Raw genomic sequence first — 26,991 nt, 5'->3', positions numbered from 1 at the left:
GGACCATTCCGAAGTGATTTTGCGAGAGAAATCGATTGGGCGCAGTCCCAATACGCTGCGATCAACGCATCACAAGTTACAGGCAAAAAACGAGAACCTGTGTTTGAGACATTCTTCAGCAGGTGCCTTTTCGCTCGCCATTTCTCTCCTGTTAGTCCTACGCTCTTTTTGCTGCGATTTCTGAGTTCCTGAGGGTCCAATTGGTCGGATAAGGGTCATTTAAATCGAATCTGAGACCAAAAGTTTTTTGCCCAAAAAAAAAGTAAGGCTAACCCCTTTGCATTTTTGGCAAAAATTCTTGCGATTTTAAAAAGTGCTGGAATAAAGTCTTCCATGGACTATTCCGACGTGATTTTGCGAGAGAAATCGATTGGGCGCAGTCCCAATACGCTGCGATCAACGCATCACAAGTTTCAGGCAAAAAACGAGAACCTGTGTTTGAGACATTCTTCAGCAGGTGCCTTTTCGCTCGCCATTTCTCTCCTGTTAGTCCTACGCTCTTTTTGCTGCGATTTCTGAGTTCCTGAGGGTCCAATTGGTCGGATAAGGGTCATTTAAATCGAAAATGAGAGCAAAAGTTTTTTGCCCAAAAAAAAAGTAAGGCTAACCCCTTTGCATTTTAGGCGCAAATTTTCGCGATTTTGAAAAGTGCTGGAATAAAGTCTTCCATGGACTATTCCGACGTGATTTTGCGAGAGAAATCGATTGGGCGCAGTCCCAATACGCTGCGATCAACGCATCACAAGTTACAGGCAAAAAACGAGAACCTGTGTTTGAGACATTCTTCAGCAGGTGCCTTTTCGCTCGCCATTTCTCTCCTGTTAGTCCTACGCTCTTTTTGCTGCGATTTCTGAGTTCCTGAGGGTCCAATTGGTCGGATAAGGGTCATTTAAATCGAATCTGAGACCAAAAGTTTTTTGCCCAGAAAAAAAGTAAGGCTAACCCCTTTGCATTTTTGGCAAAAATTCTCGCGATTTTGAAAAGTGCTGGAATAAAGTCTTCTATGGACTATTCCGACGTTATTTTGCGAGAGAAATCGATTGGGCGCAGTCCCAATACGCTGCGATCAACGCATCACAAGTTACAGGCAAGAAACGAGAACCTGTGTTTGAGACATTTTTCAGCAGGTGCCTTTTCGCTCGCCATTTCTCACCTGTTAGTCCTACGCTCTTTTCGCTGCGATTTCTGAGTTCCTGAGGGTCCAATTGGTCGGATAAGGGTCATTTAAATTGAATCTGAGACCAAAAGTTTTTTGCCCAGAAAAAAAGTAAGGCTAACCCCTTTGCATTTTTGGCAAAAATTCTGGCGATTCTGAAAAGTGCTGGAATAAAGTCTTCTATGGACTATTCCGACGTGATTTTGCGAGAGAAATCGATTGGGCGCAGTCCCAATACGCTGCGATCAACGCATCACAAGTTACAGGCAAAAAACGAGAAGCTGTGTTTAAGACATTTTTCAGCAGGTGCCTTTTCGCTCGCCTTTTCTCTCCTGTTAGTCCTACGCTCTTTTTGCTGCGATTTCTGAGTTCCTGAGGGTCCAATTGGTCGGATAAGGGTCATTTAAATCAAATCTGACACCAAAAGTTTTTTGCCCAAAAAAAAAGTAAGGCTAACCCCTTTGCATTTTTGGCAAAAATTCTCGCGATTTTGAAAAGTGCTGGAATAAAGTCTTCCATGGACTATTCCGACGTGATTTTGCGAGAGAAATCGATTGGGCGCAGTCCCAATACGCTGCGATCAACGCATCACAAGTTACAGGCAAAAAACGAGAACCTGTGTTTAAGACATTTTTCAGCAGGTGCCTTTTCGCTCGCCATTTCTCTCCTGTTAGTTCTACGCTCTTTTCGCTGCGATTTCTGAGTTCCTAAGGGTCCAATTGGTCGGATAGGGGTCATTTAAATCGAATCTGAAACCAAAAGTTTTTTGCCCGAAAAAAAAGTAAGGCTAACCCCTTTGCATTTTTGGCAAAAATTCTCGCGATTTTAAAAAGTGCTGGAATAAAGTCTTCTATGGACTATTCCGACGTGATTTTGCGAGAGAAATCGATTGGGCGCAGTCCCAATACGCTGCGATCAACGCATCACAAGTTACAGGCAAAAAACGAGAACCTGTGTTTGAGACATTTTTCAGCAGGTGCCTTTTCGCTCGCCATTTCTCTCCTGTTAGTCCTACGCTCTTGTCGCTGCGATTTCTGAGTTCCTGAGGGTCCAATTGGTCGGATAAGGGTCATTTAAATCGAATCTGAGACCAAAAGTTTTTTGCCCAAAAAAAAAGTAAGGCTAACCCCTTTGCATTTTTGGCAAAAATTCTCGCGATTTTAAAAAGTGCTGGAATAAAGTCTTCCATGGACTATTCCGACGTGATTTTGCGAGAGAAATCGATTGGGCGCAGTCCCAATACGCTGCGATCAACGCATCACAAGTTACAGGCAAAAAACGAGAACCTGTGTTTGAGACATTCTTCAGCAGGTGCCTTTTCGCTCGCCATTTCTCTCCTGTTAGTCCTACGCTCTTTTTGCTGCGATTTCTGAGTTCCTGAGGGTCCAATTGGTCGGATAAGGGTCATTTAAATCGAATCTGAGACCAAAAGTTTTTTGCCCAAAAAAAAAGTAAGGCTAACCCCTTTGCATTTTTGGCGCAAATTTTCGCGATTTTGAAAAGTGCTGGAATAAAGTCTTCCATGGACTATTCCGACGTGATTTTGCGAGAGAAATCGATTGGGCGCAGTCCCAATACGCTGCGATCAACGCATCACAAGTTACAGGCAAAAAACGAGAACCTGTGTTTGAGACATTCTTCAGCAGGTGCCTTTTCGCTCGCCATTTCTCTCCTGTTAGTCCTACGCTCTTTTTGCTGCGATTTCTGAGTTCCTGAGGGTCCAATTGGTCGGATAAGGGTCATTTAAATCGAATCTGAGACCAAAAGTTTTTTGCCCAGAAAAAAAGTAAGGCTAACCCCTTTGCATTTTTGGCAAAAATTCTCGCGATTTTGAAAAGTGCTGGAATAAAGTCTTCTATGGACTATTCCGACGTTATTTTGCGAGAGAAATCGATTGGGCGCAGTCCCAATACGCTGCGATCAACGCATCACAAGTTACAGGCAAGAAACGAGAACCTGTGTTTGAGACATTTTTCAGCAGGTGCCTTTTCGCTCGCCATTTCTCTCCTGTTAGTCCTACGCTCTTTTTGCTGCGATTTCTGAGTTCCCGAGGGTCCAATTGGTCGGATAAGGGTCATTTAAATCGAATCTGAGACCAAAAGTTTTTTGCCCAAAAAAAAAGTAAGGCTAACCCCTTTGCATTTTTGGCGCAAATTTTCGCGATTTTGAAAAGTGCTGGAATAAAGTCTTCTATGGACTATTCCGACGTGATTTTGCGAGAGAAATCGATTGGGCGCAGTCCCAATACGCTGCGATCAACGCATCACAAGTTACAGGCAAAAAACGAGAAGCTGTGTTTAAGACATTTTTCAGCAGGTGCCTTTTCGCTCGCCATTTCTCACCTGTTAGTCCTACGCTCTTTTCGCTGCGATTTCTGAGTTCCTGAGGGTCCAATTGGTCGGATAAGGGTCATTTAAATTGAATCTGAGACCAAAAGTTTTTTGCCCAGAAAAAAAGTAAGGCTAACCCCTTTGCATTTTTGGCAAAAATTCTTGCGATTCTGAAAAGTGCTGGAATAAAGTCTTCTATGGACTATTCCGACGTGATTTTGCGAGAGAAATCGATTGGGCGCAGTCCCAATACGCTGCGATCAACGCATCACAAGTTACAGGCAAAAAACGAGAAGCTGTGTTTAAGACATTTTTCAGCAGGTGCCTTTTCGCTCGCCTTTTCTCTCCTGTTAGTCCTACGCTCTTTTTGCTGCGATTTCTGAGTTCCTGAGGGTCCAATTGGTCGGATAAGGGTCATTTAAATCAAATCTGACACCAAAAGTTTTTTGCCCAAAAAAAAAGTAAGGCTAACCCCTTTGCATTTTTGGCAAAAATTCTCGCGATTTTGAAAAGTGCTGGAATAAAGTCTTCCATGGACTATTCCGACGTGATTTTGCGAGAGAAATCGATTGGGCGCAGTCCCAATACGCTGCGATCAACGCATCACAAGTTACAGGCAAAAAACGAGAACCTGTGTTTGAGACATTCTTCAGCAGGTGCCTTTTCGCTCGCCATTTCTCTCCTGTTAGTCCTACGCTCTTTTTGCTGCGATTTCTGAGTTCCTGAGGGTCCAATTGGTCGGATAAGGGTCATTTAAATCGAATCTGAGACCAAAAGTTTTTTGCCCAAAAAAAAAGTAAGGCTAACCCCTTTGCATTTTTGGCAAAAATTCTCGCGATTTTGAAAAGTGCTGGAATAAAGTCTTCTATGGACTATTCCGACGTTATTTTGCGAGAGAAATCGATTGGGCGCAGTCCCAATACGCTGCGATCAACGCATCACAAGTTACAGGCAAGAAACGAGAACCTGTGTTTGAGACATTTTTCAGCAGGTGCCTTTTCGCTCGCCATTTCTCTCCTGTTAGTCCTACGCTCTTTTTGCTGCGATTTCTGAGTTCCCGAGGGTCCAATTGGTCGGATAAGGGTCATTTAAATCGAATCTGAGACCAAAAGTTTTTTGCCCAAAAAAAAAGTAAGGCTAACCCCTTTGCATTTTTGGCGCAAATTTTCGCGATTTTGAAAAGTGCTGGAATAAAGTCTTCTATGGACTATTCCGACGTGATTTTGCGAGAGAAATCGATTGGGCGCAGTCCCAATACGCTGCGATCAACGCATCACAAGTTACAGGCAAAAAACGAGAAGCTGTGTTCAAGACATTTTTCAGCAGGTGCCTTTTCGCTCGCCATTTCTCACCTGTTAGTCCTACGCTCTTTTCGCTGCGATTTCTGAGATCCTGAGGGTCCAATTGGTCGGATAAGGGTCATTTAAATTGAATCTGAGACCAAAAGTTTTTTGCCCAGAAAAAAAGTAAGGCTAACCCCTTTGCATTTTTGGCAAAAATTCTTGCGATTCTGAAAAGTGCTGGAATAAAGTCTTCTATGGACTATTCCGACGTGATTTTGCGAGAGAAATCGATTGGGCGCAGTCCCAATACGCTGCGATCAACGCATCACAAGTTACAGGCAAAAAACGAGAAGCTGTGTTTAAGACATTTTTCAGCAGGTGCCTTTTCGCTCGCCTTTTCTCTCCTGTTAGTCCTACGCTCTTTTTGCTGCGATTTCTGAGTTCCTGAGGGTCCAATTGGTCGGATAAGGGTCATTTAAATCAAATCTGACACCAAAAGTTTTTTGCCCAAAAAAAAAGTAAGGCTAACCCCTTTGCATTTTTGGCAAAAATTCTCGCGATTTTGAAAAGTGCTGGAATAAAGTCTTCCATGGACTATTCCGACGTGATTTTGCGAGAGAAATCGATTGGGCGCAGTCCCAATACGCTGCGATCAACGCATCACAAGTTACAGGCAAAAAACGAGAACCTGTGTTTGAGACATTCTTCAGCAGGTGCCTTTTCGCTCGCCATTTCTCTCCTGTTAATCCTACGCTCTTTTCGCTGCGATTTCTAAGTTCCTGAGGGTCCAATTGGTCGGATAAGGGTCATTTAAATCGAATCTGAGACCAAAAGTTTTTCGCCCAAAAAAAAAGTAAGGCTAACCCCTTTGCATTTTTGGCAAAAATTCTCGCGATTTTGAAAAGTGCTGGAATAAAGTCTTCTATGGACTATTCCGACGTGATTTTGCGAGAGAAATCGATTGGGCGCAGTCCCAATACGCTGCGATCAACGCATCACAAGTTACAGGCAAAAAACGAGAAGCTGTGTTTAAGACATTTTTCAGCAGGTGCCTTTTCGCTCGCCATTTCTCACCTGTTAGTCCTACGCTCTTCTCGCTGCGATTTCTGAGTTCCTGAGGGTCCAATTGGTCGGATAAGGGTCATTTAAATCGAATCTGAGACCAAAAGTTTTTTGCCCAGAAAAAAAGTAAGGCTAACCCCTTTGCATTTTTGGCAAAAATTCTTGCGATTCTGAAAAGTGCTGGAATAAAGTCTTCTATGGACTATTCCGACGTGATTTTGCGAGAGAAATCGATTGGGCGCAGTCCCAATACGCTGCGATCAACGCATCACAAGTTACAGGCAAAAAACGAGAAGCTGTGTTTAAGACATTTTTCAGCAGGTGCCTTTTCGCTCGCCTTTTCTCTCCTGTTAGTCCTACGCTCTTTTTGCTGCGATTTCTGAGTTCCTGAGGGTCCAATTGGTCGGATAAGGGTCATTTAAATCAAATCTGACACCAAAAGTTTTTTGCCCAAAAAAAAAGTAAGGCTAACCCCTTTGCATTTTTGGCAAAAATTCTCGCGATTTTGAAAAGTGCTGGAATAAAGTCTTCCATGGACTATTCCGACGTGATTTTGCGAGAGAAATCGATTGGGCGCAGTCCCAATACGCTGCGATCAACGCATCACAAGTTACAGGCAAAAAACGAGAACCTGTGTTTGAGACATTCTTCAGCAGGTGCCTTTTCGCTCGCCATTTCTCTCCTGTTAGTCCTACGCTCTTTTTTTGCTGCGATTTCTGAGTTCCTGAGGGTCCAATTGGTCAGATAAGGGTCATTTAAATCGAATCTGAGACCAAAAGTTTTTTGCCCAAAAAAAAAGTAAGGCTAACCCCTTTGCATTTTTGGCGCAAATTTTCGCGATTTTGAAAAGTGCTGGAATAAAGTCTTCTATGGACTATTTCGACGTGATTTTGCGAGAGAAATCGATTGGGCGCAGTCCCAATACGCTGCGATCAACGCATCACAAGTTACAGGCAAAAAACGAGAACCTGTGTTTTAGACATTTTTCAGCAGGTGCCTTTTCGCTCGCCATTTCTCACCTGTTAGTCCTACGCTCTTTTTGCTGCGATTTCTGAGTTCCCGAGGGTCCAATTGGTCGGATAAGGGTCATTTAAATCGAATCTGAGACCAAAAGTTTTTTGCCCAAAAAAAAAGTAAGGCTAACCCCTTTGCATTTTTGGCAAAAATTCTCGCGATTTTAAAAAGTGCTGGAATAAAGTCTTCTATGGACTATTCCGACGTGATTTTGCGAGAGAAATCGATTGGGCGCAGTCCCAATACGCTGCGATCAACGCATCACAAGTTACAGGCAAAAAACGAGAACCTGTGTTTGAGACATTTTTCAGCAGGTGCCTTTTCGCTCGCCATTTCTCACCTGTTAGTCCTACGCTCTTTTTGCTGCGATTTCTGAGTTCCCGAGGGTCCAATTGGTCGGATAAGGGTCATTTAAATCGAATCTGAGACCAAAAGTTTTTTGCCCAAAAAAAAAGTAAGGCTAACCCCTTCGCATTTTTGGCGCAAATTTTCGCGATTTTGAAAAGTGCTGGAATAAAGTCTTCTATGGACTATTCCGACGTGATTTTGCGAGAGAAATCGATTGGGCGCAGTCCCAACACGCTGCGATCAACGCATCACAAGTTACAGGCAAAAAACGAGAACCTGTGTTTAAGACATTTTTCAGCAGGTGCCTTTTCGCTCGCCATTTCTCTCCTGTTAGTCCTACGCTCTTTTCGCTGCGATTTCTGAGTTCCTGAGGGTCCAATTGGTTGGATAAGGGTCATTTAAATCGAATCTGAGACCAAAAGTTTTTTGCCCAAAAAAAAAGTAAGGCTAACCCCTTTGCATTTTTGGCGCAAATTTTCGCGATTTTGAAAAGTGCTGGAATAAAGTCTTCTATGGACTATTCCGACGTGATTTTGCGAGAGAAATCGATTGGGCGCAGTCCCAATACGCTGCGATCAACGCATCACAAGTTACAGGCAAAAAACGAGAAGCTGTGTTTAAGACATTTTTCAGCAGGTGCCTTTTCGCTCGCCATTTCTCACCTGTTAGTCCTACGCTCTTCTCGCTGCGATTTCTGAGTTCCTGAGGGTCCAATTGGTCGGATAAGGGTCATTTAAATCGAATCTGAGACCAAAAGTTTTTTGCCCAGAAAAAAAGTAAGGCTAACCCCTTTGCATTTTTGGCAAAAATTCTTGCGATTCTGAAAAGTGCTGGAATAAAGTCTTCTATGGACTATTCCGACGTGATTTTGCGAGAGAAATCGATTGGGCGCAGTCCCAATACGCTGCGATCAACGCATCACAAGTTACAGGCAAAAAACGAGAAGCTGTGTTTAAGACATTTTTCAGCAGGTGCCTTTTCGCTCGCCTCTTCTCTCCTGTTAGTCCTACGCTCTTTTTGCTGCGATTTCTGAGTTCCTGAGGGTCCAATTGGTCGGATAAGGGTCATTTAAATCAAATCTGACACCAAAAGTTTTTTGCCCAAAAAAAAAGTAAGGCTAACCCCTTTGCATTTTTGGCAAAAATTCTCGCGATTTTGAAAAGTGCTGGAATAAAGTCTTCTATGGACTATTCCGACGTGATTTTGCGAGAGAAATCGATTGGGCGCAGTCCCAATACGCTGCGATCAACGCATCACAAGTTACAGGCAAAAAACGAGAACCTGTGCTTAAGACATTTTTCAGCAGGTGCCTTTTCGCTCGCCATTTCTCTCCTGTTAATCCTACGCTCTTTTCGCTGCGATTTCTAAGTTCCTGAGGGTCCAATTGGTCGGATAAGGGTCATTTAAATCGAATCTGAGACCAAAAGTTTTTCGCCCAAAAAAAAAGTAAGGCTAACCCCTTTGCATTTTTGGCAAAAATTCTCGCGATTTTGAAAAGTGCTGGAATAAAGTCTTCTATGGACTATTCCGACGTGATTTTGCGAGAGAAATCGATTGGGCGCAGTCCCAATACGCTGCGATCAACGCATCACAAGTTACAGGCAAAAAACGAGAAGCTGTGTTTAAGACATTTTTCAGCAGGTGCCTTTTCGCTCGCCATTTCTCACCTGTTAGTCCTACGCTCTTCTCGCTGCGATTTCTGAGTTCCTGAGGGTCCAATTGGTCGGATAAGGGTCATTTAAATCGAATCTGAGACCAAAAGTTTTTTGCCCAGAAAAAAAGTAAGGCTAACCCCTTTGCATTTTTGGCAAAAATTCTTGCGATTCTGAAAAGTGCTGGAATAAAGTCTTCTATGGACTATTCCGACGTGATTTTGCGAGAGAAATCGATTGGGCGCAGTCCCAATACGCTGCGATCAACGCATCACAAGTTACAGGCAAAAAACGAGAAGCTGTGTTTAAGACATTTTTCAGCAGGTGCCTTTTCGCTCGCCTCTTCTCTCCTGTTAGTCCTACGCTCTTTTTGCTGCGATTTCTGAGTTCCTGAGGGTCCAATTGGTCGGATAAGGGTCATTTAAATCAAATCTGACACCAAAAGTTTTTTGCCCAAAAAAAAAGTAAGGCTAACCCCTTTGCATTTTTGGCAAAAATTCTCGCGATTTTGAAAAGTGCTGGAATAAAGTCTTCTATGGACTATTCCGACGTGATTTTGCGAGAGAAATCGATTGGGCGCAGTCCCAATACGCTGCGATCAACGCATCACAAGTTACAGGCAAAAAACGAGAACCTGTGCTTAAGACATTTTTCAGCAGGTGCCTTTTCGCTCGCCATTTCTCTCCTGTTAATCCTACGCTCTTTTCGCTGCGATTTCTAAGTTCCTGAGGGTCCAATTGGTCGGATAAGGGTCATTTAAATCGAATCTGAGACCAAAAGTTTTTCGCCCAAAAAAAAAGTAAGGCTAACCCCTTTGCATTTTTGGCGAAAATTTTCGCGATTTTGAAAAGTGCTGGAATAAAGTCTTCTATGGACTATTTCGACGTGATTTTGCGAGAGAAATAGATTGGGCGCAGTCCCAATACGCTGCGATAAACGCATCACAAGTGACAGGCAAAAAACGAGAACCTGTGTTCAAGACATTTTTCAGCAGGTGCCGTTTCGCTCGCCATTTCTCTCCTGTTAGTCCTACGCTCTTGTCGCTGCGATTTCTGAGTTCCTGAGGGTCCAATTGGTCTGATAAGGGTCATTTAAATTGAATCTGAGATCAAAAGTCTTTCGCCCAAAAAAAAAGTAAGGCTAACCCCTTTGCATTTTTGGCGAAAATTTTCGCGATTTTGAAAAGTGCTGGAATAAAGTCCTCTATGGACTATTCCGACGTGATTTTGCGAGAGAAATCGATTGGGCGCAGTCCCAATACGCTGCGATCAACGCATCACAAGTTACAGGCAAAAAACGAGAACCTGTGTTCAAGACATTTTTCAGCAGGTGCCTTTTCGCTCGCCATTTCTCTCCTGTTAATCCTACGCTCTTGTCGCTGCGATTCCTGAGTTCCTGAGGGTCCAATTGGTCGGATAAGGGTCATTTCAATCGAATCTGAGACCAAAAGTTTTTCGCCCAAAAAAAAAGTAAGGCTAACCCCTTTGCATTTTTGGCGAAAATTCTCGCGATTTTGAAAAGTGCTGGAATAAAGTCTTCTATGGACTATTCCGACGTGATTTTGCGAGAGAAATCGATTGGGCGCAGTCCCAATACGCCGCGATTAACGCATCAAGAGTTACAGCCGAAAAACCAGGTATCTTCCGCCGTCATTCTATCGCTGCTGCGCCTCGCTTTTATACTTTTCTGCAGTTGGTCCTGTGCTCATTTCGCTGCGTTTTATGCGTTCCTGGTGCTCCAAGTAGTTCGGAATATGTCATACAATCTGTTACTTAGACCAAAGAGTTTTAGCGCACACCAAAATCAACGCTATTTCTACTTCATGTTTGCCGAAAATTCTGACGACCATCAAATCTGCCAGCGCTGATAGTCCATACGCTTGTATGATATAATGTCACCAGAGGATCCGCGTGCGTGCAGTCCAAACACGCTGCGGGCAACGGACAAGGAGTAACCGATGAAACATAAGAATTCTACACAGAATCTCCTTAATGGCGTGTCAGAAAAGTCACAATTCATTAGCTCCCAACTTACATCTGTTTATTGATCATGACTTAATCCTATTACAAGTGTTTGGGTGTCAGTGTATAGTAAATTAACAATTTGCCACATAGTATTAAATTAGTTGACAAAAAGAAATGCAGAAGTATGATTGAACACTACATAATCATTTTGATTCTGGTGACATAGGAGCTCGATATGCATTACTTCAAGCACAATCAGAAAACATTATGTTCGACTGTTATTATTGTATAATAGATAGTTAGTTTAGTTGTGTATGGCATGTATGGTATTGTATTGTTACTATTGTGTGTAATCTGAATTCGAATAAATACAGATTTGAATTTCTCCATATTCCATACGTATTTGTACAGCTGTTGCTCCCACGACGATCCAAACGCTTTTCCTGGAATCAGAGAGGTTCGATTAGATTCGCAATAGGCGTACGAATGGATTCTGAGACGCAAAAAATTCTATGCTTTGAAAATGACGAAAAAAGTAAGGCCCTTTAGAGTTTTCCCGAAAATTTCGACTATTTTCCATAATCCCGGAATCAATTCTTTCATGCACCGTATTGACGTAGTTTCACGAGAGGAATCGATTACGCGCAATCCGAATATGCTGCAGGCAACGGATCAAACGTTGTCGTCCAACTCTCCGAGAAGAATTCACACTACGCCTACGCCTACTGAGGCCAAGATCCCAGCTGACGGACGTTTCTGGTGGGGCGGCCTGTACTTCAAAGTCTATTTTTGTTTCAAGTTATAATTAACCACTGAAGAAAGCGCTACGTGCGTTAGGCATAAGACCACTTGTGCACGGTGTTCGGTAGTTCGCGGCGGATTGGCGTTCGGGTTCTTCGTTAATTGAGGACTCACTCGATTTGGTAAATCAAACTTATGTCTTTCTACTGGTATGTAGGAATTTAGGCCATCGGTTTATTCAGCTGAATCGGTGAGCCGTAACGAAACTGTGTCATTCCGGCATCTCATTGTGTCTAATTATAAATGAATATGAAACTGTAGCTGGATTGTTCGCCAGAATTTCGTTCGTACATTTTCATTAAAAGAACAGTTGATGATATAATCGACCAATCCATCTTGTGCAGATTCCTTTTGTGATGTATAATAATAAGGTGGCTTGCATGGTCGGCCATCTCAAGTTAAACATATTCCATGATTACTCACGAAATATTTATCAATTGGAACGAAAGTGTATTCTCCTGTAACCGTAATACTATAGAATTAGTTACATACACTTTCGCAATTTTTCAAAAATTGTACATCTGAATTGAGAAACAACGACAGTAAAGTTTGTTTAACCCACCCTAGGATCACATTGGCACTGATAACCACCCATACATTCGAAGTTAGTTGCTACTAGCTGGTGGAATGAATTTTGCAGTCTCGATAGACATAAAAGTAGGTACGAGTATGCAAAAGCTGAGGATCTCCCGGAGTATTATAATAACATAATTCGGCTCAATTTCTCGCGATCACAAAACAATTGTTGAATTTACGACCAAGTTTTAGGTATTCTAAATATTCTCGTTTTTTTCGTATACAGGGTAGTCGTAAATTAAATAGATCTATGATAAAATATGCATTCATTATATGGCACACAATTTGGCAGATAACTTTTATGGGACAGCAGGTATACTTATCATCGTTCAAATACGCGCCTCGTCCGGTTGACTGCCGAAAGATACAGCGATGGGCTCTGATAACGTCGAGGGTGCCTGTGCGATCTGTGAAAAACTTGCAACGCTGAGATGCAGCAATTGCAAGGCACAATTCTACTGCACCAAGCAACATCAGAAGGATGACTGGTCCCGTCACAAAACCGCATGTCGATCATGGGAGATCCGCGAAAATCGAGAACTCGGTCGGCACTTGTTGGCCGCCAGGGACTTGGACGCCGGTGACCTCGTGGTCTGCGAACCGCCTTTGGTCTGGGGTCCAGTACCACATTCTCTCGAGCGGGTCTGCGTTGGTTGCGGAAGTCGACAGGCGCACGGTAGGTGTCCAGGGTGTACCTGGCCCGCTTGCAGTCCCCGATGCCTGGGCCTGACGGATCACGACCGCCACGGAACGGAATGTGCCATCCTGGCCAAATGCAGGATACTGCCAAGGTGCGTACGGCTGACTTTCTTGCAGACTTTTATAGCGTTTAATGGCGAAGGGAACTTGATTCTGATCACCCTAGGTGATATCGCCAGTCAAGATGTAGATATTTTTGCGTCAAGAAATTTATTCAGTCAAATACGAAATAAATTTTCAGATGCGACCTCCTGTTGCCTCTACGGTTTTTGCTGCTTCGGAGGCGAAGTCCCAAACGTTGGGCCTTGCTGGAGGCTCTTCAATGCCACGATGACTCGCGTGGTCCCGGTACCGAAGCCCACGAGGAAATGCTCAGCCTGAGAGAACACTTGGCACCGTTTCTGGCAATGGACCAGGCAGCAGCTGACGCATTTCCCCGGGTCTGTGGCCTCATCGACGTCAACGCGCTGGAGACGAATCCACCCGAGGGTTCTGCAGCTCTCTACGAGACAGCCTGCCTCCTCGAGCACAACTGCATCGCAAACACGAGGCACAGCTTCTCCATAGACGCCAAAGGCCGGCCCTGCATCACCGTTCGCACCGTTACCGCCGTCCAAAAGTGAGTTTAGGAAACAACCACGAGTCTACATTTTTGTTTGTAATATTTTCCTGCCAGTCATCAGTCATTATACATCCGTTTATCCTCCGCCAGGGGAGAGCACCTCAGCACCATCTACACTCACGCCTTGTGGGCGACCCGGAGTCGCCGCGAACACCTTCTCGCAACTAAATACTTCTCTTGTCGTTGTCAGCGTTGCGCCGACCCCACAGAACTGGGAACATATCTAGGCACTCTAGTCTGCCCATGTGGTCCAGGCCTTGTCTTGCCCAGAGATCCCTTGGACTCGGAGACCGAGTGGTTTTGTAATGCTTGCCCGGGGATTCTGACCTCAATGGAAGTGATGCAGCTGACGGAGAGACTCGGCGAGGAAGTTGAAGGTGCCATGGAGCTCGCGAGTCGACATGCTCTCGCGGATTTATTGTCCAGGTAAGGATAGTTTGGAAAGAATGTCCTCTCATTCAGCTGAACAAAAATTTCGTGATAGGCCAGGTACTAGCTCTTCGAGGAAAAAGAATTTCGATTTTTCACCATTCAAGAACCTAGTTTCTCGCTCTATTTCAGACTGCAAGTACTACTGCATCCCGGACATCAGCACTGTCTGACCGTTGGCCATTCACTGATGCAGCTTTTGCCCCCTGAGGAACCTCAGAAGGCCGAAATTTGTAGACGTGTGATACAGACAACCCAAGTACTGGACCCTTACGGCAGTCGCCTTGCGCTCTACACAGCGGTGGCCCTTAGGGAGCTATCGTTGTGCCCAGGGGAAGACCGCCTGGACTTGCTCTGCAGGGCAACCAAGCTTTTAAAATTTGAGCCACCGAACAGCCCCGGAGAAAAACTACTTAGGCTGCTAAAGGCGGAACTACTTTAGATTTATTAAGGTCCGTCCATGAATCTAGATTAACACCTTCCATCCGCTCCAGATCACCTTCGGAATGGTAGGTTAAGATTTTGGGAATAAGGTTCAACGTGCATTGCCTTGGCACTCAGCTCAGTTTGTGGTTAAAAAATCTGGAGAATTAGTAGCAAAGGAAAGACTTGAGTGGGTTTTTATAATTTATACCGCAAGACAATAAACGTATTATATGTATTCCGTCATAATGCTACATAAAAGTCCTCTGGAAATAGGATAAGGGTGTATTTTGTATTTTTCTACCTGTCTATCCTTGTATATCAGGACCTTTGCTAGTAAAATGTGAGATTTTTGGAATAAAACAGTGACTCAGAGTATCCATTACATGATACTTCATATGCTATAAAAGTAGATGATTAATTTTCTAGGGTAACAAATAATGTAAAACAGAACAGTCAAGTTTTACGGAGAATAGGGTCCTCGGGGAACCTTAATGCTGTTCATGTTGCTCTTCATCTTCTCCCGGTTGACTGTAGTGACATTTGCATCATCAGCTTTGGTGCACCAGGACCTGACACATGCAACAGTGGACAACGCTTCGTTGATGAAGGCGTACATGAACGGGTTAGCGGCCGTGTTGAAGAGCGACAAAGTGGTGACGACGGCTTGTACGTGCCACCAGATCCTCCCCGAGAGGGTAATGTAAAGCTTGATAACCGCGAAGGTCCACATCGGTAATCTGCAGACAATGAAGACAAGGATCAAGGCCAATACGACCTTGACTGTTCGCTTATTCCGGTGTGCGAAGGGTGGGGAAGACATGGGTCGTCTGAGGGTGACTGGTGAGGTCATGGTTGCACTCGTTGTGGCTGTAAAAATCGAACTCTCGTTACACTTGGGGCTGTGAAACGTGGATTTCGAGCAGCGACATTTCTCAGCTCTTCAAAAGTCGAATTCTCTAACCGGTCGATGTTTCGGTGAATTGTGACTCGCTGCTGGTCGCCAGGTTCAATTTGTCGCCGCGTCTTCTCCGCCTCCATATCTTCAACGCTAGGAGTAGGTGAACACTCAGGAAGGCGATGGCCAGAGGCAGGAATATCGCAACGTACATAGCCACGTAGGTCACCGCAGCTTTCGACCGATCCGTTGTTAAGCACAAGGAAGCCCTGCGGTCGTAAAAATTGTTTTCATTTAGTTTGAACCGTATTTGTCGTCGGTCAAAATATCATTGAAACTGGCAGTAATTTTACTTTCTGCTTTATTTTCGTAATGCTTTCAATCACTTTCTTTCTACAGACTATTATTTACTCTTGGAAATAAAACCAGGAATACGAAAAGCGTGAAAAATGGTTTTGATTGATGATAGATAGAATGAGCGTTATAAAATTGTTGAAACTAAATTGCGAGAAAATTCTCTTTGGATACTCTAGTTTCTCAATAATGAAGAATAAAAATAAGTTCACACCTGTAGTACGAGACGTCGGTCAATACGATTAGAGTGCCAGTGGCGTAAAGTTTGAGAACGGGGTAAGTTGCACCAATCGAAATACCCCAGATGAAGAAGATGAGAAGAGCGACTATCGGCCACGTTGGTCCAGTAGGTGGCGGGTAGGTTGGCTTGATAGCACGGTACCTCGAAGGATTCAATGAAAGGTTATCGTCCAGGTCCATTATGGCTTCAGATCATTGACTCAATGGTTTAAAACGCACAAGAATTATTATGAAAATAAAATTATTACCGATCGGCAGCAACAGCTGCCAAAGCAAGGGAACTCGACAATGCTGCCGTCGTCTGGAGGCACGGTAAGACAGAGCACGCCCAATCCGGAAGCGTCCAGAGAATGTTGGGGTGAATGAAGCCTGACAAGGTGTTGTAACCGGAAGTAGCGAGCAGCAGAAGATCCGACAAGGCGAGGGATAAAAGCACCCCGCGGTACATTGGCTTCAGGGGCGAATTGATACCGATGCCAAAACTGACTCGCCATAGGACGGAGAGGTTTCCGAATGTTCCGATGACCACGATGGGCCAGATTACGATCTGGTAACCGATTCGAGCCCCGAAGGAGTACATTGACAGGTCGGACTCGTTCATGGTCGTGGCGAACTTTATGCTTCGTTAACTTTGTTTGAATTTATTTATAGACTACTTTCAACACCTTCGCGGCGTTATTCCATCGAGCTATATAATGTCTCTCGGCTTTTGACTCGTGGTTGGCCTGTGGTTGGTGAATTTTATTATGGTACTGCAGACTGCAGCGATAAAGATGAGAATTTATATTCACCCTAACGAATCGGGTGCGGCTTACGAATGTCTTTCTCAAAATTGTAGCGGTATTTTCTTGTATTATGTCATGTGATTTGCCGCGTGTTCCGTGCCAAATTTGTCGTTCAACGTCGTCGCGGTGGTCGCGTTGTAAATTCGTCAATTTTAAATTGCAGTGTCTATATCCTCAAGGATCGCGTCTTATCTTCAAGCGAGCAATAATATAATTTTCGCGAGTATATAATTTAATGAGTAAAATAAGTTACAATTTTGAGAAATGGAGAAAAATATAGCTGAAGTATCGTGTTCTAATGATTATATTATCTGACAATGCGTCGCAAGTATACTAGAGTTCACTTCAGTCTACTACATTAATTAACTTTCTGTGACAGTTATATGCAACTTGTATAAATTGTTTTCTGGATATTGAATCGATTGTGTGAAGTTTCACGTGTCGATCACTAGTTTGATTCAATTGGCCAGTCTCTCCAAATCTTTAAAAACAAGTTAGTTCTATTGTTTTAAGGAAAGAAGTTTGGTTTCTAAATACTTTGCAATATGCATTGCAATGCCCATTATACGATTTGAAAACGTCATGAAAAAAAACTTGTGACTTTATAGAACGAGGGAAAAACAAAAACAAAACAAACGTTACCAAAATTTTCAAAATTTATACTAACAGAGGCTGCTTGTTTAAAGAGTTAGAGATCACTGATCAATTTGGAACCTAACAGTACGACAATAAATTAATTTTATCGACAAATATTGACAGATATGATGCACAAAGAATAAATAAATTTTATCGAAAGATAATTTCAACACTATTAAACCCGTTACAATTTCCAAAAATTTTAAAGATAACAGAAGCTGCTCTTCCCAAACCTGCTACGTATATTAAATTACAAGAGAATTTCGCACGGCCAGCAATCACGAACTGAGCCCACCTGGCGTCGGAATTTCGGTAATATACGAAAACTCGTTCGCCCTGGCGAACGCGTCAGCGACATTGTCATACCTGACAAGCGATTAGCTGGGTAAAGGCCATCGAGAGTGGAGAAGGCACGCAGGTGAAGCGCGTCACGTTGGTGGGTGAATATACATATACGTGTGTAACTTGCGTACACGTAAGTTTGCACCTATGTGGATGAGGAGACATAGAGACAGACAGAGGAGGCGGACGGGACTCGAGAGGGCAGAACGGCCGACATATGGCCGTTGGTTGGCTGGTGTTTGTTGCTTTGTTTGCACGCGGTCACGCGCCATCGGACAGATCTGTGTTTAAACCTTTTATTACCTAAATATATTATACAAAACATTTGCTGTATGAAACGATAATTCTCGTCCCACTCCCCCCTAGACAAGGCGGGGGAACGCTATGAGACTGCATTCAGTTTTTGCGATGATCGCAGTGCCCAGGGAGCATGAAATCACTGTCGAGTAACTTTTCATGCGGCTAATTCAAGCTTCGAGCGTGACCCTCGTCAAGCTTTACCTCTCTTCTGTTCGCATTTTTTGTCGAAAAACATTCGGGTTTTTCACATCAGTGATTTTACTTCGTTTTGGTGAGCTTGATTCCTTTTTTTTTTGGCACGCACGTCATTGTAGGCAGTTTTGTCGATAACTAAATGCGATAATTGTGACGTAAAAGTTAGGGATTTGATTTTGAATCGTCGTGAAAAAATATGCGAAGCGTGATTGATTTTGTGATATCAGAATGATCCAGCCAATCTATGGTATTGCGAATCGCAAATGAAAATGTAACACGAACAAGATGTAATTCCTCGTGCAGTACGTTGAACTCTGCAGTTGCTTCTTGAAACTTGATAGTAAATACTTCATCGGAAGGCGAGCATGAACCGTACCGGTGTGCAAACATCTCACGTCTCTCAAGTAATATCGACGCAAATCCACTTAACACTTGACATTTAACCATGCAACCGGATTTGCTTAGCTGCATGGTTCCACGGCTCGAGAACGCAATATTTGCAGCATCCTTTGCTGTACCTGCATACCTCAAACTGCATTGTTTTGAGAAAACTTACAGAATAGAGATTTAGAGAAGAAAAATTCGATTTTTTGGGACCTGCGGACAGTCTTTAGAATTTGGTGATTCGAGGTTAAATTCAGTCTTAAACGTGGTTTATCATTCTATTTTTCTCAATAACATGTTTAGCGAAAAGCATACGCGAAATTTCCGGTCAGAAGCAAAACGAGAAGTCGGACCGTTGCCAATCGTGTACGGAAGTTGAATATTGAACAATAGATCGAACAAACGGTGCAAGAGTTCAATGTTCGAATGATTATTCGTAAATCGTACGACAACGTCGTGCAGTTGGAGATACGCCAGTAACGCGATTACGGTACAGTGCTAATTTTCAACAACCGTCCCGTTCACGCGCCACGATTGTTCGCGTCCGACGGTGTCGAGGTGCGTTCACTTTATTCCTCACTCAGATATCCGAAAGTGAGCAGATGGGTCGCTGGTCAACCCTGAACCGCTTCCTTGGCCTCGACCACAAAGACCCTCTGGAGAATCGATTTTCTCGTGACCGACTCCTTCCGGGCACCTGTGGAGTCACGAAGGAGAATTAATCCTCGATGAATTCATCTCTGCAGAAATAAAGCGGCCTAATGTGCAACTCTACCTTCCGATTCGCGGACGGCACGTCCTCCCGTGCGATCACCTTCACCGTCGTAACAGTCTCGAGTTCCTCCGGGGTCACCGATATCCTCAGGACGTATCTTTTCCCTGACTCCAGAGGCTCCGCCACCAGCTTGAAGAAACTGTCAGTCACCTTTTCGTCTTTGATGATCCCTGCGGGCCCCTTAAGCAAGGCCCGGAAGGATCCCCCGCTGCAGGAACGCATCAGGAAGACGGTCCCCGCGTTGCTTCGCGGTCGATACTGGAAGTTTACCAGCCCGCTGTTCTTCCGGAGGTTCGTCGTCTCCGGATGGCCGGTGCGCAGAGTCTGCGTCGGGTTTCGACGGAACTTGTGACTCTCCACGGTTACTCGGCGCGACACGTTGTTCGTCCTACTCACCTGCGTTCAATATCGAGATATTTCAGGGGCTTGATGCAATTCTCCTTTTTCGAATGATCTCGAGAAACGTTGTGAAGCAGCATGGAAAAGAATTTACACCTACGGTTTTGCAGTGAATATTATTAATCGTTCGGTTTTGACAGTCTTTACTGAAGATTTCCGTAACCATGGATAACTCAAAGATCTGAATGTATTCAAATGCACATGAATTGTAGGCTTCGTGTACAATTAATTGAAAATGGCATTTGATCCAGTATAATCGATCGTTATAACCGATTCACTCCAACGTCCGATGTAATTTAAAATCCTCTTTCGAGGAGTTGAAATTTTCGCAATTCTTATCTCCGTTTCAATAACGTATAAAATACAATGCAACGCTTCCTCACGCGCTCGATAATGCTAATGTCGTTTATATTTACCTGTCGGCACCCATATAGATCTTTACAAGATATGACATAATACGAACCGCGTAGAGTGCGAAATGGTAAGTGGTGTTGAACCTCATTCCGTTAAGGGTCAGCCTGGGTTCCCTGGGGCAGTGAAGGCCCTCGGGAATGGGGCGTCGCCGTTGATGTCCGGAAGTCTGAGTCTTGTCTAGGGGCCAAGCCGTGGTTGACTGGAGTAAGTTTTGCGCGGCGCACAACGTCGCCGGGGGTCTGCGCTGCCCAGATGTCACGGCAAGGCAGTATTCAGTCAGATTGGTAACGGGCCGACTGTAAGTCAAGAGAAGTGTCGTTGTTGCAGACTTTGAGCACGTATTCTCACGTCAATATTTACTTTACCCGGTGTTAACTGAATACTCGACAGCCGTTCACCGCCGCCAGCCCGGGGCCACCCGCACGCGCAACACCGACGTATATTCAATCACGGAATCGGCGGGCAAAGCGACGCCGCGTTATATGCACCGTGTGCTCCGGCAACCACGGACTGTTTTCACTTACCGGTCTGACCGCTAACGGCTGAACTACTTGCGCATTTCGTGATCCGGGAAAACGGCACCGCGTCAATCGGCTCTCACGGTTGAAAATAATTACCGTGAAACCGATGGAGATATTTTATTTTTGACAGCATTTCGAAACTACTTCTTCAGCGACAGTTTCAAGGTTTACTTTGTTATTTGTTCGTTTTCTCCTTTTCCTTTCATCGAAATGAATCGTCTTGACGTTTTTATTCAACGCCAGACAATATTATGCAACTGAGAATATTTAACACTTTCATTGAAACTGTGTAGGTATTGTACCGCTATGTTTACTGGGATCCACCATGTTTACGCGCAGAGGATCACGGCGCCGAATAAAGTAATCAGCTGATCGTCAGATCTGTATATTTCAGTAAGGATACCAAGGCAAAGAAGGCTTCGTACAAACTGTTTACAGGTTCTCGTTTCGGTGTATTTGATAAATACCGTGAGTTGAAAACGAACTTCGTGGATTATGTATTTGTAACGTGTAATTTTCAAACGAATTCAGTATTTCTTCCAGATGCTTGAATGAAGAAACGAAAAATAGAATAACAGCTTGGTATTAAATTTGATCGGAAATGTGAAATACCGATGGAATATCGATTAGGCAAGATCGGTAATAACATTATTAACCGGTAGAACGAAGTGGAAAGGAGCGTAGTTCGATATCAATCGTCGGTCAGCGCGGCGATGAAGCGAAAAATAAAGAAAACTAACCGCTTTTGCTGCAAGTGCAGCTGCTTGCTGCACGAGAGCAGCGGTAAGAAGGTAAGAAGTGAAATATATTGACGCCGGTAGACGAATCGATTGATTGATCGACCTATGGTTTCTCTTGGTTTCTCACGGCTTCCTCCTCTGTTTCTTACGGTTTCTTACAGTTTCTCGTACGCTGTAGGGGTCAACCGGGTACAGGACCGTTATTACCTCCAGCTCCACGAGACTCCGAGACGTCGTTTGCTCCGTCGCTGCTGGAACCGCAGGAGATGACGACGGTGTCCCGTGCCGCCGTTCCCGAACTCGAGGATGGATTGGTGCTCCAGAATCTCCGTCGTGGCGTAGAGACGGACCGTGTCGACGCCCCGACGCTCCGCGCTGCCGTTTGACGTCGTCGTTGATCTTATCTCGAAGCGGTAAACGCCCTCCTGTGCCCTCGTCATTGAGAAATTTCGCGCCTCGACTCCGGCGTAGGTGAACAACGGCGAACCCGGCACGAGCTTCGTCACTGGCCATCGCTCTAGTCACAAAGTGGAGCATTCTCATTGTCAGTCATAATAACGTTCATGCGACAGACTATTGTCCCAAAATGATTCACGATTACTTCCGGCATTGGCTCACCGGAGTTTTTTGTATAACACATTCATAATATGTTTGAGGACGATGAGTAAAATAAAGATATCAGAACTTATGAGCTTGATATTCGATTTACATGGTTAAAAATTGATCGAATTCAGCATCTGGCACTGATCTCAAGCTTGTACACCGCACTGTATATGCCTCCTAATACACGGATAGACGTAGATAGACGACACAGAATGGGGGCAAACTTGCATGAATATTGCGTGTCAGATAGTTATGCGTGTTATCGATAGTACCGATTTGGGAAATACATAATCGAACATTAAGCTAGTCTGCTTCGATCCCAGTACCCCGGACTAATCTAAAATTATGTACTTCGTGGAAAGAAAAAGCAAAAACTGCAAATATAAATCAAATACGAATATAGATATTTCTCTCCATCCGCGGTGAGACGGATGAAAAATAGGAAGATGCAGCGAGTTTGCTAGGAGACACGAGGATCTGGCTGACATGCAACGTACGTGTGTACTTATGACGCGTATATGGCTATTCGCCTTGGCAATATGCTCTGTCTCCGGTGTTCGGTCAGAAAACTGCTTGTTAGCGCATTCCAGGAGTGCGGTACGTTACGGGTTTTGCCGCTAGAAACTTGAGTTTCGTTGGCTCTTTGAAGAAGGGATTTATTGCTGAACGTCTCGCGTTCTATGCCGGCCTAGGGATAGACTCGCAACTCCCGTTTGTCGCGAGTCTTCACTTGTCACATTTTCCCCGTGGTACGACGAAACAATTTTCGCTCAATAAATCTAGAGGCGAGATACAGTTTTCGCACTGAATATTTGTACGAGACCGTTCTATCCAACGATAGAATCGGTGTAGGTATAATGGTAGGGAAAATATTGAAGGAAAATAGTACTTAAATTTCATCAACAACGGTAAATACAGTTTGACCCGAGGCTCCTTATTCAAGGCACGGTACAAACGGAATTTGAAGTTTTCTACGTCGGGCGGGAAGCCCATAAATTGAACATCTCGAACGAATAAATTCAGAGCAACATGACAGCTTAAAGAAACTCTGCACCATGTGACAAACGGTAGTAAATCTCTTTCGCGAAAATATATAACGTTATTTAGGGGTTCCCAATGCGCCTCGCTCTGTTACCAAAAAACCGAAAGTCATCCGGACCTGCGTCTCAAAAAACATGGGTCAGCGATATTAAAAGAAATAAAAAATGAGATTACTCACTCTTCCCTTCGTCAGCATCCGACTCGTTTTCTGGCGGACGGACGTAGCTGACCGTCCAGGATATCGGGCCGCTGCACGGGCTGACCAGCAGCGTAAAGGGCGTCCCTTCGTGATGAATCAGGTAGTAGAACCTGAAATCATTTAATCGAATAGTTCAGCTTCGGGAGCAGGCGCAGAGAGGGAAGGGAAGCGAACCTTGAGTCACTCGAGGTGTTGCAGTAAAGGTGAAATGTGAGTCAACTGCGACGGGACGTACGCATGCAGGCGATTTTGCATAAACGCGTGTAACATTGACTTTCGAGCAGTCGTGCTTGAGGACGTCGGACACGGTATCGTATATCCGTACGTTCCTTGCGGAGTGAGAATTTCACGTCTTTAAACCGGCAAAACGCACGCAATAGTCGCATTTTCAGACCTGTGTTCACTCGGAATGGGTCATAAATTAATCTCAAGCTTGGCCAGGTTTCACATGCTCATTTTCTAGCAACATCAAAGCCACCCGCATTTGCACGTGTCTCGTTACGTATACAATGTCTGTGCCATTTCTTTGCTACTTAATAGCAGACCTACAGACGCCTTCCAAGTGACGCCACATTGCAAGACAGAGGGCTTTAATTGTGGAATTGGGAAATATTCGGCACACGGATACTTAGTCAGGATATGCGCAGTGGAATGTCAACTGTCCAAATCAATTTGCGACTGGTTTTAGTACGGATTAATAAAAGTTCGAACGATGGAACAGTAATGTTGAATGAAACGATGTTACGTTACAAAGAATACTATGTACGCAACGATTCTGTTATTTTTACACACACATGATGTGTTGCTTTACCTCACGTCGTAAATTACACGTTCTACGCGTAAAGTTAGTTGAAATATTATTATTTATAACATAAGACTGTGCAACAGACCTTTTTCGATGCTTTTCTTTTCAACATATCGGTGACATGTTGATCACGCCTTACACTGCTGGGTAATATTTAAAATGCAAATGGCGTTTTGCATTTAATATTTTAAACATTTTTAAAGTAACAATTTACATCGACTCATTTAAATTATATTTTTAAAAGCATTTTTTATTTCTTATTTTAAATGGATCTGTGGAAGTATTTTACCCAGCAGTGATGCTTAAGCGTCGCTAATAGAAATTTTTGAAATTGATTTCGATCATTTCTAACATTGAAAAACGACCACGAGTCACCCAACCTCGACCGTTTCGACGATCGAAATTCGAGGAGCCTTGCAGTGCGAGATGTGACGAGAAAGAGGTGCGGAACGGGGTAAGAAATGGAGTGTCGAGCTACGTGGAGCGAAGACGAGAAAATCGCGCTGAAATATGTACATTTTATATATAGGTGCATACACCATGGCCCAGTTAAACGCGCGGGACGTTTTTTTACCTCGTCTGCCATGACTGTCTAAAGAGGTTGGCTCTCGGCAGAAAAGAGTTAGCCGGATATAAAAGAGAGAAGTGCAGCAATAAGGCTGCAGGGGGACCGCGAATGGCAGAGGCAAATGCAGTAACGGTGCAGCAATAAGCGTGCCGCCGATGCTGAACGGCAGCGTCGGTGGCGGGCGTCGGGACGCCGCTCGCTGCACGTGCTTGCCAGTCACCGAGCTATTGTAAAATTAGCGTCGGGGCACAATGCCGGCGTCGCGGCGTCTGGGGTCGCGCGCGCGACCCCCGGTCTAAATCGGGCACCGGCTTTGCACAAACCTCGAATCAATTCTGGTATGCACCGCGAGGGGGACCGACGACTTCCCTGGAAACCCATCTGATAGCGAGATTTTATTAGCCGTGACGTCGCGACAGGACGCGCCGTTTGGTGCACGTGGGTTCTCGCCACGACGCAACGCCCGACCCTCTTTTCAGCGTCGGGACGCGCTCCAGGTGACCGACGATGGAATCGCTGGCAGGACACCACCGCCGGAGGAAGCTTTTCTAATCTTCGTTTCATACGTCAATCGTTACCTCAAAGTCTGAGAGTTTTTAATCGTCCTCCAATTATACCCAATTCCAGCGACAAAAATGCCTTTCCTTGTATTGGAATACGATCAACGGTGCGGATAACCGGAATTTTTTTTACATTTTTACTGACCCGTCTTAACGATTATTATTGTTTCCACGGATGGAGAAAGAATTTTTTGAAAAGCCCAAATATGGCGTAAAAATGTATTATTGATTCAAAAGAATATCATTTAATTTAAAAAGAAAAAAAAAACCGTAATCTGGACAACAATTTGCATCGTTGAGTCAAACTGCGTTTACATGTACTGGAAAAGCACTTCCTCGGGCATTTACATATTTGATACAGGGTTTAATATGTCTCAGTTGTCTCAGATTCCGAGGGGATAGCATTGAACACGGTTGCAGAATTCAATCTCAGAACTAATGATGCCAATTTTAACCAGGCTCGTGAAAACTTCCGCAGTATAATCGCTTCAGAAATGTTCACAAACTGTATGTTATAGAACTGTCAGCAGCGTTATCGAATGTTACACTACACGGTAAGTAACCGCAAGGAACTGACTACACGGTAGTTTCGAAAAATATCAACAGCATAACGAGCGTGATAGGGAACTGAATAACAATTCCTGATAAGCGACTCGAAGTTTATGCTCGCGGTATGCTCATTCTAGAGATTCCATTGCTTTTAGAAACACGTAAAATTTGAGAAAAATCTTCTGCGCAGCGGAAGTATTTCTGAAAACATGTTCACTGTTGCAGACTTTCGCAAAGAGGAGGCCTAGAACTTTTGCTGCAAAATAAAATTATGACCAACACATGCAGGTGATGCTATTCTCGAGTTGGCTGAGTGGTCGTTTTTATCATTAATAGATCCAACTAATTGATGACAGATTTTGATTTCAGTGCAGAATTTACTCTTCAACCGATCCGAATAAGCTTAAAATTATTCTAAATCTCGGTTCTAGGACGTTGAATTGTGTGAATAGTACACTCAAAACTTTGATAGTTCAAAAACACTCTGTCACACTGACGTATATAATTTGGGAGAAACTACTTTTGTAACTGTCAGATCGTAGAGTATCTATAGCTACGACTTTACGATTAATCATTGGAAGTGACCGTGTCCGTCGTACGAAAGGGGAAAAACAGGACTTGGCGAGGCCAGGACGAAGCACGCGGATAAAATAATGAAGGTTCGACTTACTCTGAGTTGGTCCCGGGGCGAAGGGTGGCGGTGATCTGACTGTCCGGCTGGAGAACGCCGGTCCGATCGAACTCCTCGGCGCGCGAGGCTTTCCCTTGGCCAAAGGGTCGGGGGCTGTCAAGAGGCGACTCACCCTCGGCCTTGTCCATCCGAGCCACAACAAGTACGAGCCCGATCAGAAGTGGCGGCATCGTGGCGTCCGGCCTCGAGAGGCGAGGGAGTTCGACTGTGCGTGGAAACGCAACGCGGTAGCTTTCTCGGAGAGGAGGGCGCGCTGCTGCACCACGGAGTCCGATGCCGCCGACATTGTGCAACCCCTCTTGGTCCCTCCCACCGCTTCTTCTTCTTCTTCTATCCCATTCCCTTCCTGGTTCTTCCTGGGACGCCGAAGAGGATCCTCCGTCGCCTTCTCCTTCCCACCCGGAGGCTGCGTCACGCGTGTATCGCACGACACGCACTTTCGGCCACGTTAAACGTCGCGATTTTTGCCCTTTTTAACCGATCCAAATTCGCAGGGTATACACGTATGACCGTCTACAGAGAAAGGGCGAAGCAAAGGTCGAGCAGGGTTCAATGGCTGATCCGCCGATGTGATACAGAAGTTGGAAGATTTCACTCCGTTCCTACTACTCGACACCGTTGTTCTCCAATCTC

The 26,991-nt window shown here is 44.4% G+C and overlaps 3 protein-coding genes across 5 annotated transcripts; 1 reads left to right on the top strand and 2 right to left on the bottom strand.

The window, feature by feature from the left end:
* The first annotated feature begins 11,621 nt into the window (after positions 1–11,621).
* On the top strand, positions 11,622–14,729 carry SmydA-5 (SET and MYND domain containing, arthropod-specific, member 5). 3 transcript variants are annotated; one of them, XM_046628728.2, is made up of 5 exons: positions 11,622–11,732; positions 12,497–12,977; positions 13,127–13,504; positions 13,598–13,933; positions 14,069–14,729. In XM_046628728.2, the coding sequence occupies exons 2-5, from the start codon at positions 12,559–12,561 to the stop codon at positions 14,376–14,378; spliced, it is 1,443 nt and encodes a 480-aa protein (XP_046484684.1). In that variant the 5' UTR covers positions 11,622–11,732; positions 12,497–12,558; the 3' UTR covers positions 14,379–14,729. The 3 variants fall into 3 exon arrangements, with proteins under 3 accessions (XP_046484684.1, XP_046484675.1, XP_046484666.1); XM_046628719.2 differs by having other exon boundaries at positions 11,641–11,732; positions 12,500–12,977; XM_046628710.2 differs by having other exon boundaries at positions 11,641–11,732; positions 12,479–12,977.
* LOC124220197 (galanin-like G-protein coupled receptor npr-9) lies at positions 14,603–17,541 on the bottom strand. The gene is made up of 5 exons (XM_046628741.2): positions 17,506–17,541; positions 16,100–16,576; positions 15,826–15,993; positions 15,324–15,526; positions 14,603–15,229 (listed from the first exon to the last, which is right to left on the bottom strand). Exons 2-5 carry the CDS (start codon positions 16,450–16,452, stop codon positions 14,823–14,825), a joined length of 1,131 nt encoding a protein of 376 aa, XP_046484697.1. The 5' UTR covers positions 16,453–16,576; positions 17,506–17,541; the 3' UTR covers positions 14,603–14,822.
* Positions 17,542–17,898: 357 nt separating this feature from the next.
* Positions 17,899–26,549, bottom strand: nord. Its single transcript, XM_046622483.2, has 6 exons — positions 26,338–26,549; positions 23,165–23,295; positions 21,550–21,859; positions 20,131–20,377; positions 19,269–19,664; positions 17,899–19,190 (listed from the first exon to the last, which is right to left on the bottom strand). The coding sequence occupies exons 1-6, from the start codon at positions 26,526–26,528 to the stop codon at positions 19,074–19,076; spliced, it is 1,392 nt and encodes a 463-aa protein (XP_046478439.1). The 5' UTR covers positions 26,529–26,549; the 3' UTR covers positions 17,899–19,073.
* Between the last annotated feature and the right edge of the window lie 442 nt (positions 26,550–26,991).

Source organism: Neodiprion pinetum, chromosome 1 (genome assembly GCF_021155775.2).
Source record: "Neodiprion pinetum isolate iyNeoPine1 chromosome 1, iyNeoPine1.2, whole genome shotgun sequence".
Taxonomy (NCBI): domain Eukaryota; kingdom Metazoa; phylum Arthropoda; class Insecta; order Hymenoptera; family Diprionidae; genus Neodiprion; species Neodiprion pinetum.
Note: the sequence above shows the minus strand (reverse complement) of the source record. Positions and strands in the feature narration are given on the sequence as shown.

Excerpts from the sequence above, each read along its gene's own strand:
- SmydA-5 (XM_046628728.2), top strand. The coding sequence starts at position 12,559 with ATGGGCTCTGATAACGTCGAGGGTGCCTGTGCGATCTGTGAAAAACTT. Across the intron at positions 13,505-13,597 it reads ACCGTTACCGCCGTCCAAAA|GGGAGAGCACCTCAGCACCA; the intron begins GTGAGTTTAGGA and ends ATCCTCCGCCAG. Across the intron at positions 13,934-14,068 it reads CTCGCGGATTTATTGTCCAG|ACTGCAAGTACTACTGCATC; the intron begins GTAAGGATAGTT and ends GCTCTATTTCAG.
- LOC124220197 (XM_046628741.2), bottom strand. The coding sequence starts at position 16,452 with ATGAACGAGTCCGACCTGTCAATGTACTCCTTCGGGGCTCGAATCGGT. Across the intron at positions 15,527-15,825 it reads ACCGACGTCTCGTACTACAG|GGCTTCCTTGTGCTTAACAA; the intron begins GTGTGAACTTAT and ends TTACGACCGCAG. Across the intron at positions 15,230-15,323 it reads ATTCACCGAAACATCGACCG|CCACAACGAGTGCAACCATG; the intron begins GTTAGAGAATTC and ends CGATTTTTACAG.
- nord (XM_046622483.2), bottom strand. The coding sequence starts at position 26,528 with ATGCCGCCACTTCTGATCGGGCTCGTACTTGTTGTGGCTCGGATGGAC. Across the intron at positions 20,378-21,549 it reads GGAGTCTCGTGGAGCTGGAG|TCGGCCCGTTACCAATCTGA; the intron begins GTAATAACGGTC and ends CTTGACTTACAG. Across the intron at positions 19,191-19,268 it reads TGCCGTCCGCGAATCGGAAG|GTGCCCGGAAGGAGTCGGTC; the intron begins GTAGAGTTGCAC and ends GTGACTCCACAG.